The sequence below is a fragment of the Euprymna scolopes genome, chromosome 4 (assembly GCF_053919585.1).
Source record: "Euprymna scolopes isolate OS-2025 chromosome 4, ASM5391958v1, whole genome shotgun sequence".
Lineage (NCBI taxonomy): Eukaryota > Metazoa > Mollusca > Cephalopoda > Sepiida > Sepiolidae > Euprymna > Euprymna scolopes.
In genome coordinates, this window is record NC_136485.1 from 46556719 (window position 1) to 46574167 (window position 17449).

A 17449-nucleotide genomic window follows, 5' to 3' on the forward strand; every position below is an offset into this window, starting at 1 on the left:
TTGTTGTTGTTGTTGTTGTTGTTAATATTGCCTTGAAGGTAAGACATATGCTAGGGCTCTACATTGCGAGTGAAACAGTCGCATTTGCGAGTGATTTTTCAAAGTAGCGACTAGAAATAATGAAACGCTTATCTTTTAGCGATTGCATTTCTTTCACTGACAATCTTCCAAGACTCACTATTGAGTGAAAAATATATTTTGAACTTTTTTAAATAAAATGAACAAAATAAAATTATTTAAACAATAAAAGTTTTAATATACTCTTTTTTAATGAAGGCTGTATAAAAAAAAAACATTTGAGGAAATCAGAATATTTATACCTTCAAGTATCAACATAAAATTTGTTGTATATTTTGAATTACACTTATTTAAAAATATACAGGAAAATCTTTATAATGTACATACTCATCACAGAATGAAGATGTCATATTCTAAAAATCACGTAGTTGTGGCTACTAATATTTCTATTTGGCTAGTAAACGAAAATATTTAGTTGTCAAAGGTCATCTAAAGATAAATGTGTACATAGAGCCCTGTATGCATAGGGTTCAAACCCAAGTTATACTAATGGTAGTATGTTCGCTAGACGTTGTATCAAATTGCCTGGAAGGACATATGAAAAAAATAAATAGGAATTCCTGATGTGTTGGTTGATCTTCAAACTTCTGTTATTGTTGGTACCACTAATATCCTTAAGAAACCCCTTAATCTTTGAAGCTCCTGGTTTAGAGCAAGTATTGAGGGAGGGTCATTAGAGAATTGATTCCATTTCTTTTGAGAGTGTTGTTATCAAATTAAATCAGAATTATGATTATTCCGACATAAATAGGCAGAATTTTTCATTTCAGAAGACGTTTTATTAACTTTAGACATTTTTTCTTTTTTTTTCACACAAAAAACGTTTTCAGAATATTAAACTGGAGAAAATATTTTCGAATAAAATAAAACTTAAAGGTTACAGGAAACCGATTTTATATTAATATTTTGAAATTTTATTTAAAAAAAAATGTCTTTGTTAAGTGTTATTGAATGAATGAGAAAATGTCAGCGGAAAAGAATAGAACCTCTGTAAAGGAACATGACAAAAGAACGAAATGTTAGTCAAAAAATAATTTCATAAACATTTTTGAACTGAACGTTTCAGAAATTTATAACTTTCAACTTTGTTTTATGCTTCTAAAGAAAATCTACCATGTTAGAAAATTACTCACACTCGAGAGTATCCTATATCGCTATAAAGCCACCATTCGCTTATGTATGGACTATTGTCCCCACATCCGGGTTAGCACATTCACCAATAGTCACTCCCTCTTAGACAGGATCAAAAATAGGTGTCCAACCTAATAGGTACCACACTGTCAACCAAGTTCCAACTCCTGTCCTACGCCTGCAATGTTGCATCTCTGTGCCTATTTTACATGTATTTTAATGGAATGTACTCTGATGAAATCAGATTATTAAAGCATTATTCATATTTTTCTGCAATGTTCTCGCCCTTAATTAGTCAAGAAAAAAAAGAATGCACTCTTTATACGAACTGCTATTCTCATCTTTACAATTGTTATCGCTTCACCACGTTTCGGCCAACTCATGCTCTCGCCTGTTAATATTATTTAAAACCGCTATCTTCAGACAATACTCACGTGGAACTGTAGAGACTCAACACATCTATCCACAGCACCACGAACGCTATAGTGAGCATTGTCTGAAGACAGCAGTTTCAATCCTACCCAAGCAGACCAGAGGATTAGTTGGTCAAATCTTAGTGAGATAACAACTATGGAAGGCAGTAATTACTGGGGATAAGTTACAAGACTCAATATTCTTATCCCGTTGCAGTTAATTGCTTGAAGATGGCCAGAGGATGAGGTGGCCGACACATGATGAAACAACAACAGTCTGCAAAAAGAATGAATGCACAAATTATGAAGCCTCATCATAAAAGAGTCAAATAAAAAAATAAATAAAAATAAAAATTAATAGAAAGGAAGTCATCTTCCATCATGATAATGCTCGTCCTCAGCACTACTTACCAAAGTGCTCTTAGGTGAATTTTGTTGGGAAATCTTGCCACTTATACTCCTGGCCTAGCCCCTTCAGATTATCACTTATTTCAAGGATGCCAAAACCATTTAGATAGCCTTAGATTAAAATCACGAGATTAGATTTAACATTACTTATATGTCCAAAACCTAAATAATTTCACAAGCAAGGCATTTATAATCTCGTTGACAGATGGAGTCACTTTATAGAGAGCAAAGGCCAGTATTGTTATGAATAAAGATTTTCAAAAATAGTTTTTCATTTTCAAGATGAAATTTTGAATCGGAAAAACCTTTTGCACAGAGTTGAATAAGATTTAAATAGCTTCAAAGATTAATCTATTACATATTTATTGTTACCAATAACTTTCCAATGTTTTATCTTTACAATTCAAACGAAGTTGAAAATATCTTCAGAAATAATGGTGATTCTATTTCAAATCAGCAATGTCCACCAACAATGGCACAATAGAAAAGCCAATGATGTCGAAAACTTTAATGGATTCAGCAATCCACAGCAGCCATGTTTATCCAATGTGAAATGGCGATGAAAATATTTTTATCTCACCGAATTACAATGGAACATTTCATCTAATGAGTACATACTTGACAGTGCATATACATTTCTATACGTTTAATTACACTCGGCACAGTTTGTCATTTGAACAGGGTTTCAGCTTTTGAATACATTGTTGTTAATTGTGTTTGATTGCAGATATTTTTGTAGAACTATACAACATAGACAGAAGCAGCAGCAGCTGGCACGTGACGGTGACGAAGCGGTTTACGACACGGACTGACAACCTGGGTGTGTCAAGTTCAAACCCAGTTCTTTCTACAGAAACACTTTCACTTGGGGGCGTTGGCAACCTTTACATAATCCCCCTTCCATAAGTATCTAATAGTCTCAATATTTTTCTAAAGCGGAAAGCTTAATAGAAAGATATCAGGGAAGCGAATGCCAACAAAATCATCGGAAATGATGTTCAACAACAAGTCAAGCATGTATGGTCCCCCTCCACGAGTGCAAAAATTTACTTTCACCATGACTAATGTCAGCAAAATTTCAAAAAATTCCAAGGCGTGGTTATCGAGAAAAGTACGAACAAATGAACGGATGAACGATTTGGGGGTAACTGTACCTATATAATGCCCACTAGAGGGGCAAATAGAGTTATCCTGGAAAATCCGCTATGGTAAAAATTTACTTTCACCATGACTAATGTTTGTGCAAAATTTAAAAAAAAAAATACAAAGTGTGGTTATTGAGAAAAATGGGAACCTTTACAAGATCCCCCTTCCAAAACAAACAAATGGACGAACGGACAAACAGGGGTGAATTACTAGGTCCAATCGGGAGACTAACAGTAAAATCAACTCAAAGAATAAGGGGATTTAACAGAAAAAAATTCTTAATATTTCTAGATACCCGAGTAAAGCCAAACCCGGAAAAGATTTAGTAGGTATTGTTTGTATAAGAGGGATACCTACTTGACAATCAGTCCAATAATGGCTTTGCTACTGTTGAACTGAGATTATGTTAAGTTTAATCCTAGGCCAGATGATTAGGCTTTACCTTCTTTCTAATATCCTTTTTGAATTCATGATGATGATGATGATGATGATGATGCAGGGAGGTTCGTCCGTCGGAACTACAATCCTAGGGGAGTGATGGATGATTAAAACTGGATTATGAAGTAAGGGTCGCATAATCCCTAACCACGCCTCTCCCGGGTTTGCACTGCTTGATTCCAGTGCTAAGTATAACATTGTAATTATTTTTTAAGTGGACGAAAACGTTGTATGTAGAGACAGTCGCAAAGGGAATAAACTTTGGCACAAACTTTTTAGGTGAAAGAAAAAGTTATTTATTTTCTTCATTTCACACATACGTCGCCGACACGTATTTACAACACAACAAGTCTGTTCTCTCATTCTTTCGTTTTCTCGTCAGACAGCAGTTCTTTGGTTTTAGCTACAATCAGCTGAGATATTGCCATAAATCTTTCTGGGATTCAAAGATCGGATGGCTCACTTTAAAAATCTCTGATGAGAAGACTCGTGTACTTTTCAAATCGGCATGTGCCTTTTCCTTTTTCTACTCTTCCCCTTTTCATTCCAATCTTAATACCGATATATGCATTTCATGACGTCACGCTCATATAAAGCTTTAAAATGCGGATGCAACATTAACTCGGCACGTGAGTAGTCAGTATCCGTATTTAATGGCGGAGCCAGTGATTAGATTACACAAGGATAAGCCCTGAACGTCTAGAAATATTTTCATTCCTGCGACAAGACAATTAAGTAAATATTATTGGTTTTACTTGAAATTAATTATTCATCACCACCATCCTTAGTGCACTTTTGCTAGGAATTCTGACGCAAGAATCTCACACGATCAGTATCTGCAACCGATAGATTAAACTTCCAAATCATGAATACATAAGTTTAGTCATCATAACAATGCAATTAGCAATCCTCTCTTATCCAGTCGGGCGGAATAAGAAATAGAAGCCATTACTTTTGGAACACCCCACGCAGTTTAATAAGATAACGAGAATAGAGATTAGGAACTCTCCCTCTCATTCACACACAAACACACACACACACACATATATATATATATATATAAGAGACAATAAGAGTAGAAAATAAAGTCAAAACACTATATATTGGTAAATATAGAATGATTCATTTATTTAATAAGGACACATATATATATATATATATATATTGTTATTGTTATTTTTCAAGCGATAACTATGGTTAATATTGGCGCCGCCTCGGAGCTCATTTTTTTTATTTACTTAGAAAGTCGCCCTTTTTAATTTGGACGTATATAACATTTTTATTTATTTTATTATTTTTAAAACAGTAATCTACGTACACGCGTGTTTCAAAGTTTTTACCTTTCATCAGCGTAGTTTAACTGTTTCTAGGGATCGAACCTCAGACCATGTTTACCACAGTCCGGTGCCTTAACCGTTAGGCCATAATCCCTAGATTGATTATACTGTTTATTTTTATCGCTTATAAATTTAGATTTTGTTATTGTTGTTATTGTCTGAGGTTCGATCCCTAGAAACAGTTAAACTACGCTGATGAGAGGTAAAAGCCTTGAAACACGCGTGTACGTAGATTACTGTTTTAAAAATAATAAAATAAAAAAAATTGTTATATACGTCCAAATTAAAAAGGGCGACTTTCTAAGTAAATAAAAAAAATGAGCTCCGAGGCGGCGCCAATATTAACCGTAGTTATCGCGTGAAAATTAACAACAATAACAAAATCTAAATTTACAAGCGATAAAAATAAACAGTATAATCAATCTAGGGATTATGGCCTAACGCTTAAGGCACCAGACTGTGGTAAACATGGTCTGAGGTTCGATCCCTAGAAACAGTTAAACTAGGCTGATGAGAGGTAAAAACCTTGAAACACGCGTGTACGTAGATTACCGTTTTAAAAATAATAAAATAAATATATATATATATATATATATATATATATATATATATATATATATATATATATATATATATATATATATATCCACTCGTATTGTCTCTTATATAAGCTCCGTTGAAATTTGTTGAGCTTTGTATAATCCAGGTGCGTCTCCTCTTATAGAGTTGAATTTACTCTCTTCTTCTAGCTAATCAAGTTATATATATATATATATATATATATATATATATATATATATATATATATATATATATATAGTACTAATTTATTAAAATATATATGGCAATTTAGCTCCACAAAATTTTCTGCATTTCATCCTCATAAAGATTACTTAAGTTAAATTCATGAAATTCATACTACCAGGTGTTTTTGTTTTTTATTTTTTTTTGTTTTTGTTTGTTTTTGTTTGTTTTTTTTTGTTTTCTTTTTTTGTATATACACGTGGTGTTAAGTTTTATAGCTAAACAATTAAATTATTCGTTATTCCCACTCTTTGTTTTCTTAGCAATTAGACAAAAGTTTGGCTGACTTCTGTTTCACAATTCAATGTTTAGTTTTGGACAGTCCGCCCTTGTATCTGTGATAACAGTAACCTGTACGTGTTTATAGCATGTTTTGCAATTTTTTTAGTACGTATTTTAGGTGTCAGGATGACATATTTGTGTTGAAAACAATAAAAAGTAATTTTCAATTTGGTTTAACATGTAAACAAAATATGGTGGACGATAATGCAAAACTCTCAAAAATTACTCCCACTCTAAGGAGTAGTTTAAGATCTGGAACTGGGTGTGAAAAATTGCGAAATTGCTATAAATCCCGTCTTCAGCTCGGCAAGCAGTCACGTATTAAAAACCGTAGAGCCTTTTTGCCCGATAGATTCTAAAAAAATGCACCATTTTATAAAACTATTTTTTTTTTTTTAATATATAAGATGCAATAAAACACAAATTAACACAAATTAACCTCTTCTGGTAGAAGGTAACAAAACAAAGCCAGGATCGTTTCCAGTTTTCGCCTTCGCGAAAGCCAAACGAGCACACACGACAAGCCTCTGATCGCCAACAACCCCATGACATGTAAGCAATTTAACTTATTTATTCCTTTTAAAACTTAATAACAAAAAGCAACACCATAAAAGCTTGGGTGAAAAAGTTAATGCAAAACTACTACAAGTTGTGGGAACATGATGAGAATTAGCAGCGAACCGGATGTTAACGTATCCACTATGAGAGACAAAATGAAAAATCGTCTTTTGCACATGGCTCCACGCATCGCTTCAGCTTGGGAAGAAAAAAATTAGATAACCACAAAATAGTTATCGACGAATGGCAGAGCTCCGCGCCTAAAATAAACACCTCAAATATCACAGTCGCTGGGAGTTGGTTTGCCACTATAAAACGAGGGATTTTAGGGAACCAGAGGAGAGGGGAGGAAAAAGAAGACGAAGACGCCTGGCTGCTAGCTGCTGATGAAAGAAGTCACCTGCTTTCCAGTTACAAGCCAGGACACGCATCACCGACAGTAGGATGACCGGTCTACCCCTACCACATCCATCGTCCAAAAGATAAGTTACGTTTACGAACATTCATTCCTTGTCAGTTCATACATACCTACAAACATTTTACGAACCTTCATTCCTTGTCAATTCATACATACCTACAAACATTTTACGAACCTTCATTCCTTGTCAATTCATACATACCTACAAACATTTTACGAACCTTCATTCCTTGTCAGTTCATACATACCTATAAACATTTTACGAACCTTCATTCCTTGTCAATTCATACATACCTACAAACATTTTACGAACCTTCATTCCTTGTCAATTCATACATACCTACAAACATTTTACGAACCTTCATTCCTTGTCAATTCATACATCCCTATAAACATTTTACGAACCTTCATTCCTTGTCAATTCATACATACCTACAAACATTTTACGAACCTTCATTCCTTGTCAATTCATACATACCTACAAACATTTTACGAACATTCATTCCTTGTCAATTCATACATACCTACAAACATTTTACGAACATTCATTCCTTGTTAAATCGTATATACCTGCAAACATTCTACGAACATTTCACCGTTATACAAACTGTCAAATATCTCCATCGGACAATCCATTCTTCGTTAAATCACATTCCATCCTACGAACACTTTGCCTCTTCTAATACAAACTGTTAGTAGTAAATAAAATCGGTTCTCAACCTTCAATATTCGTCTGTCTTTAATTATATGGAGTCAGAATCTACACACTTCCAACGTTGTTCATTTCATGTATGCTTTGTTGTGACCTCTATGGCGTCCTTCCTACCCCTAATCCTTTTATAAAAAACGAGGCCATAAAGTACAACACACAAAATAAAGCATGAATGATTCTAGGCAGTAATAAAACTAATCGAAAGTATGAATGCTCGAATTTACAACGGCAATAGAAAGAAATGATGTTCTTACCGGCCCCATTCATTCTGGTAGCAGTGCTTAAAGGCTTTGAACTCGGCTGTATCCAATCTTGTTTTTCCGTCTTGAATAGCCAGTTTATACATCATTGCCGGGGATGAAGGAGTCGTTGGCGGAGCCTAAATCATTGAATAGACGCATTATTATTATTATTATTATTATTATTATTATTATTATTATTATTATTATTATTATTATTATTATTATTATTTTTATTTATTTTTTTGTTATTATCATTATTATTATCATTATCATTATCATTATTATTATTATCATTATCATTATTATTATCATTATCATTATTATTATTATTATTATTATTTTCTTTTTGTTATTATCATTATCATTATTATTATTATTATTATTATTATTATTATTATTATTTAAAAAAAACAAATTTACTTTATTGGTTATTACTATTACTACTAATATTATTATTACTAGTAGTACTAGTGGTTGTAATGGTGGTATGTTTTTATTATTTTTTATTATTACTGTAGCTGTAATGGTAGGTGTTGTTTTTTGCTGTTGATATTATTGCTACCGATATTATTAGTGTGGTTATTATCATTGTAGATTTTATTTCTATTGTTGTAGAGATAATGTCTCGATAAAACTATCGGTGGTGGTGTAACCTTAAATTCACTAACCCTATTTATGGGAGGATGTCAAATTAAAATATTGAAAACAACGACGTAAATGAGGCTAGAACATTTTGTGATGATCTCACGTCAGATAGGTGTCCCACTGGTCGACAGGGTGGGTCCTGTCGTCATCATACAACTGTTTGAACTTCTGAGGATGTGGCTGGGTATAGGGGGAGTGAGAATTGCCAGAGAGGGTACCAAGACACGAAGGGAGTTGGAACAGGAAATGTAAAAAAAACACGGACGCATGAGGAAAGAAGAGTACTGTGGGAATGCTTTGTTAGAAGTGGAAGTACCAAATCTGGTGGATATATCCGAAAAATGAAGGAAGAGTGGGAATTGAGAGGAGGGGGACCTAGAAGTGTCGCGAGTTTGGTATCCCAGTTAAAGCAAAATAAATATGGCAACCTACTTTCAGTGATTGCAAGAAAAGAAATTGAATGGATGGTTAGGAATGAAATGAATAACGAAAGTAAAATTGATGAAACTAGCTCTGATGAAAGAACTGAGAGAGTGGAAATGCAGAAGGGAAATGTAAACGATGATGGGAGGCGGACAACTGAGGAGGTATGGAATCCTATGGTTAGGGGAAGTAATAAGAAAGAGTTTGAAGGATCTAAGGCAGATGAGATCATTGACTCTGAGACAATGAAGCCAGTGAAAAGAGCAGATGTATGGAGAAGTGATGATGAACTTCGAACTTTGACTTCTGTAGAAAAAGAAGTACTTCAGAAGTTAAGAGAGGTTCTTCTTAGAGACGATATCATAGAAATTCCAAGTATGAAGAGTTGTGATAGGCGGAAGGTGAAAAACGAGGTAAAAATAATTCAAGGAGTAATTCACAACATCATAAGAAAGAACATATCGATTACAAAACTTAACAGGCTTCTATATGCAGCGTCATACGTTATTGCAAATCGTCTTGGCTTATTACAGAAGAAAAATGGAAAAATGAAGGATAGAAGGCCACACTGGCAGAGGAAGCTTGAAGAAAGTATTAAGCGGTGGCGGAAAGACATTGGTAGAATCGAAGAAATAAGAAAAGGAGTAAAACTAGGACAGAAAGCTAAGGACGAGCTTGAAAGGAGGTATAGATTGCTGGAAAAGGGAACGATGAACGTTCTAACAATGTTGAAAGAGAAGGTCCGCACTGGTGGTATGAAAATTAGGAATTTTGTAGGAAAAAGTGTTGCATTTCAGCAGAACAACCTTTTCCGGAACAATCAGTCTCAGCTGTATAAAGAATTAAATGGTAGTAAACAGACGGAAAATAACAACACTCCAAATGCAAAGGATGCAAGGAAGTTCTGGAGAGGGATTTGGTCTATCGAAGGGCGATATAATGAGAAGGCTAGCTGGTTGAGAGAGGTCAGAGAAAGGCAATCAGAAATGCAGCAGATGAAGAACGTTGAGATAACCATCGATGACGTTAAAGCTGGCATACGAAGGATGACAAACTGGAAGGCATCTGGTTCAGATGGAGTGATGGGCTTCTGGTTTAAACAGTTCCCATGCCTTTATCCACCTATAACTGCTGCTCTGCAAAGGGTTGTAGAGTCGGGAGATGTCCCTGATTGGCTTGTGAAGGGAAGAACACACTGATTAGGAAAGATCCTGCAAAAGGAACAGATGCCAATAATTATAGACCAATTATATGTTTGACATTGATGTGGAAACTGTTGACTGGAATATTTGCGGAGAAAATTGATTAACATCTAGAGAGTAATGGTGTTTTTCCTGACGAACAAAAGGGGTGCCAGAAAGACTCGAGAGGTACTAAAGAGAAACTACTAATTGATAAAGCAATAATGCAGGGTGCAAAGAAGAAGAAAAGGAATCTGAGCGTAGCATGGATCGATTATGACATGGTTCCTCATTCATGGATACATGAAACACTATTGATGAAGGTTGCTGAGAATGTGGTAGGGCTTTTGGAGACAAGTATGGTTCAATGGAAAACGGTGCTGGCAGCAAACAGAGAGAAGATGGGGCAGGTTGGCATTAAACGTGGGATATTTCAAGGAGATTCGTTATCGCCACTTCTTTTTGTAATGATAATGATGCCACTGAGCATCCTCTTGAAGAGAGAAAAACTGAGGTATAACTTTGGATCTGGTAACAGACGCCTCAACCATCTACTGTTTATGGATGATTTGAAAATATTCGGTAGAAATGAAAAGGAAATAGAGAGACTGGTAGAACTTATGGGGACATACTCAGAAGACATTGGGATGGAGTTTGGGATTAGTAAATGTGCGGTGCTGGTGATCAAAAGAGGGGTAAAGGTTCATTCGAATGGAATAGTGCTGCCAAATGGAGAAATCATGAAAGAAATAGAAGATACAGGATATAAGTATTTAGGAGTGCTGGAGGGTGTAGGTATCATGAACAGAGAAATGAAAGAAAAGGTTAGGAAGGAGTATCTTAGAAGAGTAAAACTAATTGCAAAGTCGAAACTGTATGAAGGAAATCTAATGAAAGCAGTAAATGCATGGCCAGTCAGTGTTTTGAGATACAATGCGGGAATTTTAGAATGGTCTGACAAGGAGTTGCATGAGATGGATATCAAAACAAGAAAAGTTTTAGCAATGTTTGGTATATTTCACATTCGAAGTAGCGTAGCAAGGATGTATCAAAAGAGGAAAGATGGTGGGAGATGATTGAAAAGTGTAAAAGATTGTGTTAGAACCGAGGAGATGTCGTTGAAGAAGCATGTGGTTAGAAGTGGGGAGTGGATGCTTAAGTGTGTGACCAATAAAGTGGAGGTATGTGAGAATAAAGCTGATTATGTGAAACGTATGGATAGAGAAAGGGCAGAGGAACTGGCTAGGAAGAAAATGCATGGAAGGTTCTTCCGGGATATAGCAGAAGTGGCTGATGAAAGATCATGCCAATGGCTTAGAGCTGGGTATCTGGCTAAGAGTACTGAAGCTTTTGTTTGTGCAGCACAAGAGCAGGCATTAGGAACACGATTGTTCAAAAAAGTGGTTCTAGGAGAGGAAATTGCTGCAGAATGCCGGGTTTGTGGTAAGACCTCAGAATCAATTGTGCACCTTGCAGCAAGGTGTAGTGAACTGGCCCAGAGAGAGTACCGCAAAAGACACGATCGCATGGGACTCCGGATATATTGGGAGGTGTGTAGAGGGTTGGGGTGAACTGTGCTGGAAAATGGTTTGAGGAGGTGCCTGATGAAGTGAGAACAAGTGAGCATGGCAAGGTAGAGGTATGATGGGACAAAAGTGTCATAACGACCAAGCAATTGGAACATAATCGTCCTGATTTGGTCGTCATTGACAAGGTCTCAAAAAACTGGCAGATTGTAGACTTCTCAGTACCCTGGGACAGGAATGTGAGAGAGAAGGAGAATGAGAAGCGGAGCAATTATGCGCCATTGGCCTTGGAGATAAGGCGTATACACGGGGTTAAAACACAAATAATCCCGGTTGTAGTTGGTACACTAGGAGTAGTATCAAGTCGTCTGGAAGGACAATTGAAAAAACTACAAATCCCCGATGTTTTAGGTGGCCTTCAAACCTCTGCAATTATAGGTACCACCAACATTCTTAGGAAAACCCTTGATCTTTGAAACTCCTGGTTTGAAGCCGGGATTAAGAGAAATCCTCTGGAAATGAATCCCATCCCTTTCCAGAGAGACGTTCATAAACGAAATCAGAATTATTATTATTATTAATAATAATAATAATAATTAATTAATTAATTAATTAAAAGTCTTTAAACGGACCATTATCAAAACTTTCTCTATAGTTAATTCACATAAGTTTTGAAATATTATTATTTTTATATACTATGTTTTGCACGTGTTTCGTAAAATAGTGGGGGCCATTAAATAACTTTTCAGAGATGAATGTATGTTTATCAAAAACTATTAGAAAGATTTTTATATCAAATAAAAAGGAATTTTGAGAGGGGGAAGATAAAAGGAAGTGAATATGTTTAAAGTCTGCAAAACATTTTTAAAAACTAAAGTCAAAACACGTGCGGAAAACGTCTTATGTCGCCATATTGGATTTTAAAAAATCGGAGACATATTTTTAAGATTTCGTTTTGAGATTTTAGATTATAAATAAAAACTAAATAAAACCCCAGAAGCTACTATATCTAAAAATGTTATGATGAAGTATCATCTAAAAATGTTAGTAGATTCATATATGTATGTGTGTGTATGTGGTTGTGTGTTTATATATTACATTCATATATATATATATGCGTATGTGTGTATATATTTGTGCGTGTATATATATATATATTAGATTGATATCTATGTATGTGTGTATGTGTTTGTATGTGTATATATATTAGATGCATATATATGTGTGTGTATGTGTTTGCGTGTGTATATATATTAGATTCATATATGTGTGTATGCTTTTGTGTGAGTGTAAAACATTATGTAAACATTAGTAATTAAAAGAAACGTTCGATATTTCCTTCACAAACATTTTAATGACATACAATCGTTTCTGTCTATTTCCAGCAAAATATCACTAATTTTCATGAAACGACTTTATCAATTTTAATTTTATTTATTGCGGACTATTATCCTCAATTTTTCTTAGTTGTTTCACGACGTTTCGGCCAACTATTCCTCTGGCCTTCGTCAGGTGGTAACCGCGACGGATAGGAACTCCAAATCTCCTGACTGCATTCTCAGCAATCACTGCCATCCATAGTTGTCGTTGTCTCACCACGTTTTTGGCTAAGTAAGTCTCTGGCCGGCTTTGGGTAAGATTGAAACCGCTATCTTCAGATAATCATCACTTGAAACCATAGAGATTCAACGTCTCTATCAACTGCGCCATGGATAAATAGCAGTTTCAACCCTACCTAAAGCAGACCAGAGCCTTACTTGGCCAAAAACGTGGTGGGACGACAACAACTACTGAAAGCAGTAATTGCAGTGAATGCAGTCAGGAGATTCAGAGTTCCTATCCGTTGCGTTTACCACCTAACAAAGGGCAGAGGAATAGTTGGCTGAAACGTCGTGAAACGACTAAAAAGAAAATAATGATAATTGTCCACAATAAATAAAATTAATAAATTATATTCATCTGAATGAATTCCAATTAAATGACCTTATCAATGTATAATATGATATTCCATGGGAAAAATTGAAATGCATTCGGCATTGGTTTAATTTATACATATTTCTTTTTCACTCAAAATTCAAAGGAAAAACTTAACGCTAATTTTTATATCAATGTTCATGTTGTTCATTATATTTGTTTGTTTGTTTTTTTTTGTCGTATTTAAAGTACTGATATTCGATCGTTAAAAAATATCATTTCAAAGTATCAGCCTTTCTCTCTCACTCTCTTTCTCTCTTTTTCTCTTGCACACTCCGTTCCAGTATCTCTCTCAGTCTCAGCCTATTTCTCTCTTAATCTCAGTCTCTCTCCCTCGCTCTCTCCCCCCCCCCTCTCTCTCTCCCTGTTCACTCTCTCTACCAGTATCTTTCTCAGTTTTAGTCTCTTTCTCTCTATATTTCATCTCCCATCTCTGTCTGTCTGTCTGTCTGTCTGTCTCTTTCTCTCTCTCTCTCTCTCTCTGTTCATTCTCTCTCCCAGTATTTTTCTCAGTCTCAGCCTATTTCTCTTAGTTTAAGTATCTTTCTCTCTCTTAATCTCTTTATTGTCTTCTCTCTCTCCCTCTCTCTCTCACACACTTTCTTCCAGTACCTTTCTCAGTTTCAATCTATCATCACTCTCTCAGTTTTAGTCTCTTTCTCTCCATATTTAATTTCCCATCTCTAACTGACTGTCTGTCTGCCTGTCTGTCTGTCTGTTTCTCTCTCTCTCTCTCTCTCTCTCTCTCTCTCTCTCTCTCTCTCTCTCTCTCTCTCTTTCATACAACCACACATACACGGGCAAATGTCAGTTCTTAATACGATGTATGTTTACTTACATATGGAATCGCGCTCAAAAGTGGTCCATCTTTGGATGTCCGTTTTGAAGATAAAGTTCCTGAGCTGGGGGTGAATTCTCTTGTGTTTTCACTTAACTTCTTGACCTTCGATGCACCCAGTGTTACGGTGGATAAATATGACGATGAGACACGGGTAGAAGCTGACTTCCTCTGACTTTGGATGCCTTCGGAGACTGTAGGGCCACCAAAATCTAAAAAAAAAAATCCATAATTCTTATAAGAAGCAATTATAATCATTTACCAATTTGATCTATCACTGTTCCGGTTGTGCAGGATTCGCCGTTTCAGGCCTGATTTCAATTCATTCTCAGATCATTTTTAATTTTACCTTCGGTTTAAAAAATGATGATTACTGCCTGTCGAAGGATTTGAACCAAGTTTCAAATCATATAAATCCTTAAACCATCATCAATTAACATAGGAAAGAATAGAATTTAAATGTCAAATCAACAGACCTATACAGTAATCTTAGTCGTAAAGTCTTCAACAGCAGAGACCGGAACATCGCATTATGTGGAGATTAACGACTTACTATAAATTTTCATACAGACCCAATCCTTGTTGAAAGGAGCGATAACAATGTACGTTTTAAAATATTTATTATTTTCACTTACAAACTCTAGTATTTCAGTCTTCATTGTAGGAATGATAATTACTGTTAGTCGAAGGATTCAAATGTAAAAATCAGATTTGACTTTTCAGCCTATACATATATATATATATTAAATTATAGTGATTCAATGAATTTTGAAGTCAAATGTTTGAGTTTCATATCAAAGATTTTTATTATTCCAAGCAAGACAAAGAATACTTTAGAAATTTATCGAATCCCTATATGATAAGGAGATAAAATTTCTAAAGTATTCTTTGTCTTGCTTAGAATAATAAAAATCTTTGATATGAAACTCAAACATTTCACTTCAAAAAAGGTTGGGTTTTTTTTAATTTACTGAATCATTATAATTTAATTTATTTGCTCTATCTTGTATATCGAGCAATTCTTATTTAGATGGGATAATATTTATAGAATATTAATGCCAGTATTATTTTGTAAATCTTATAATCACAGGTTTTCATACCAGCTGATTGTTAAATAACTTTATTCTGAAGAATATATATATATATATATATATATATATATATATATATATATATATATATATATATATATATATATATATATATATAAAGATTTTTAAAAAAATTTAATATATTAAAATTCCGGTAATGTTCATACGCCAATAAAGTTAAAGTCGGAGTTCATTGACTCAATTATTTAAACTTCATGATTATCGTATAATATTTTCGCAAAAATCAAAACAACAAAATCTCAAATGAAAACTTCATATTGTGTATTTTTCTTGTGCGTTACAATTGTTTTATAACCAATTGGACAATTTATATATATATTGGATATTATATCATTTAAAAATATTCCAAAATAGCTACTCTTCAGACGATACAAAAACCATGAGAATGAGCCAAATAAGGATGAGGATAATGATAGAAATAAGGATAGAAAAAAATTAATTATTAAAATAGAGAAGAGGAACACAACTGCATTTAGGAATTGGGTTAAAAATAAAAAAGAATTTGCATTAAAATGGTCAATTGTAGCTAAAGTTAGAAAGTATGGACTGAGCAAATCAAAAAGACATAAGCTATTTTTACTTCAAGCATACTACATAGTGAATTCTAAAGAGGAAATTTTCAAAACTGCCTTCATAGAAATAAAGTCCTATTACCATGCTTAAAACCTAATGAAAATAAATTTTAAAAAAGAAAAGAAAATTTGCAGAATATGTTGAGGGTGAAATGTTAGTGTGGAAAGGGAATATTTTAATTTAATACTAAGATTTTAAAATGGTGTAAAAAAAAACAAATAAATTATTAGATCATTAATTTAAGATAATTACAACCAAAAAAGAAATAGAAGTAATTTTAATTACAAAATAACACCCGATTATTTTCAATAACACAGGAATGGAAAAAATCTAACCTGAAGTAACTGCAAACAGTAGACAAACAAATTAAAATTAAAATATTAAGTTGAAGAAAACTAAATGGGGAATTAAACTGGGATTCTTATAAAGAAGATAATAGTAGAATTATAAGTCTAAAATAAAACAAAGGTAATTAATAAATACTAAAGTCAAAATATTAACATATGAATGCCTGAAATTTCTATATATTGATAAATTGACAAAAATAGCATAAATAGAGTTATTTCCCTTTGAACGTTAATAGATAAGGAAGAGAAAAGATAGAAAATTAAAATGAAATACTTAGATAATGATAAGAGTTGAAAGGAGAAATTCAAAGTTTAAATTATTGATATAACCAATATGGGATAAAGATAAATTTTAATTAACACTATTTAAATTAACCTTTAATTACTGTTCCTTCTAAGGAAAAAACATGTAAAGCTAAGATTAATCAGTAGATCATAAAATGTAAATAACGTTCATACGAAACTATCGTAGATTGAGTAAAAAAACGTGGAACTAGTAGGAAATAGAATTTGAATGGATAGTTTAGTATTTTCAAAATAAATCAATTAAATAAATCAATTGGGGAAGAAAAATAATTATTAAAATAAAAATATATACAAAGATTAAATTATAGATGATTGGTTGAAATATTATTTAAAAAATAGAAATACGAAAACGGGGCGATTACTAAATACGAAGGCTATCGAAAAATAAAGAACAAAAAGAAAATATAAGTGTGGTGTAGAGGTTAGATGCAACTGTTTGATCCCTTAAAAATAAAGATTATGAGTGTATTCATATACGGATAACTAATGTATTTTGCAACCTGAAGAGTGGCTATTTTAGAATATTTTTAAATAATATAATATTTAAAATTATCTAA

At 33.7% G+C, this 17449-nt stretch overlaps 1 protein-coding gene across 2 annotated transcripts in view; it reads right to left on the minus strand.

Moving 5' to 3' along the window:
• The window catches only part of LOC145267223 (IQ domain-containing protein H-like), a 259132-nt gene that overhangs the window by 105234 nt on the left and 136449 nt on the right, over positions 1-17449 (minus strand). For both annotated transcript variants that reach the window (XM_080123287.1, XM_080123285.1), the window contains 2 exons: positions 14555-14766; positions 7980-8104 (listed from right to left, as the gene is read on the minus strand). In XM_080123287.1, coding sequence (XP_079979413.1) covers positions 7980-8104; positions 14555-14766 — 337 coding nt within the window. The remainder of the gene's footprint in view (positions 1-7979; positions 8105-14554; positions 14767-17449) is intronic.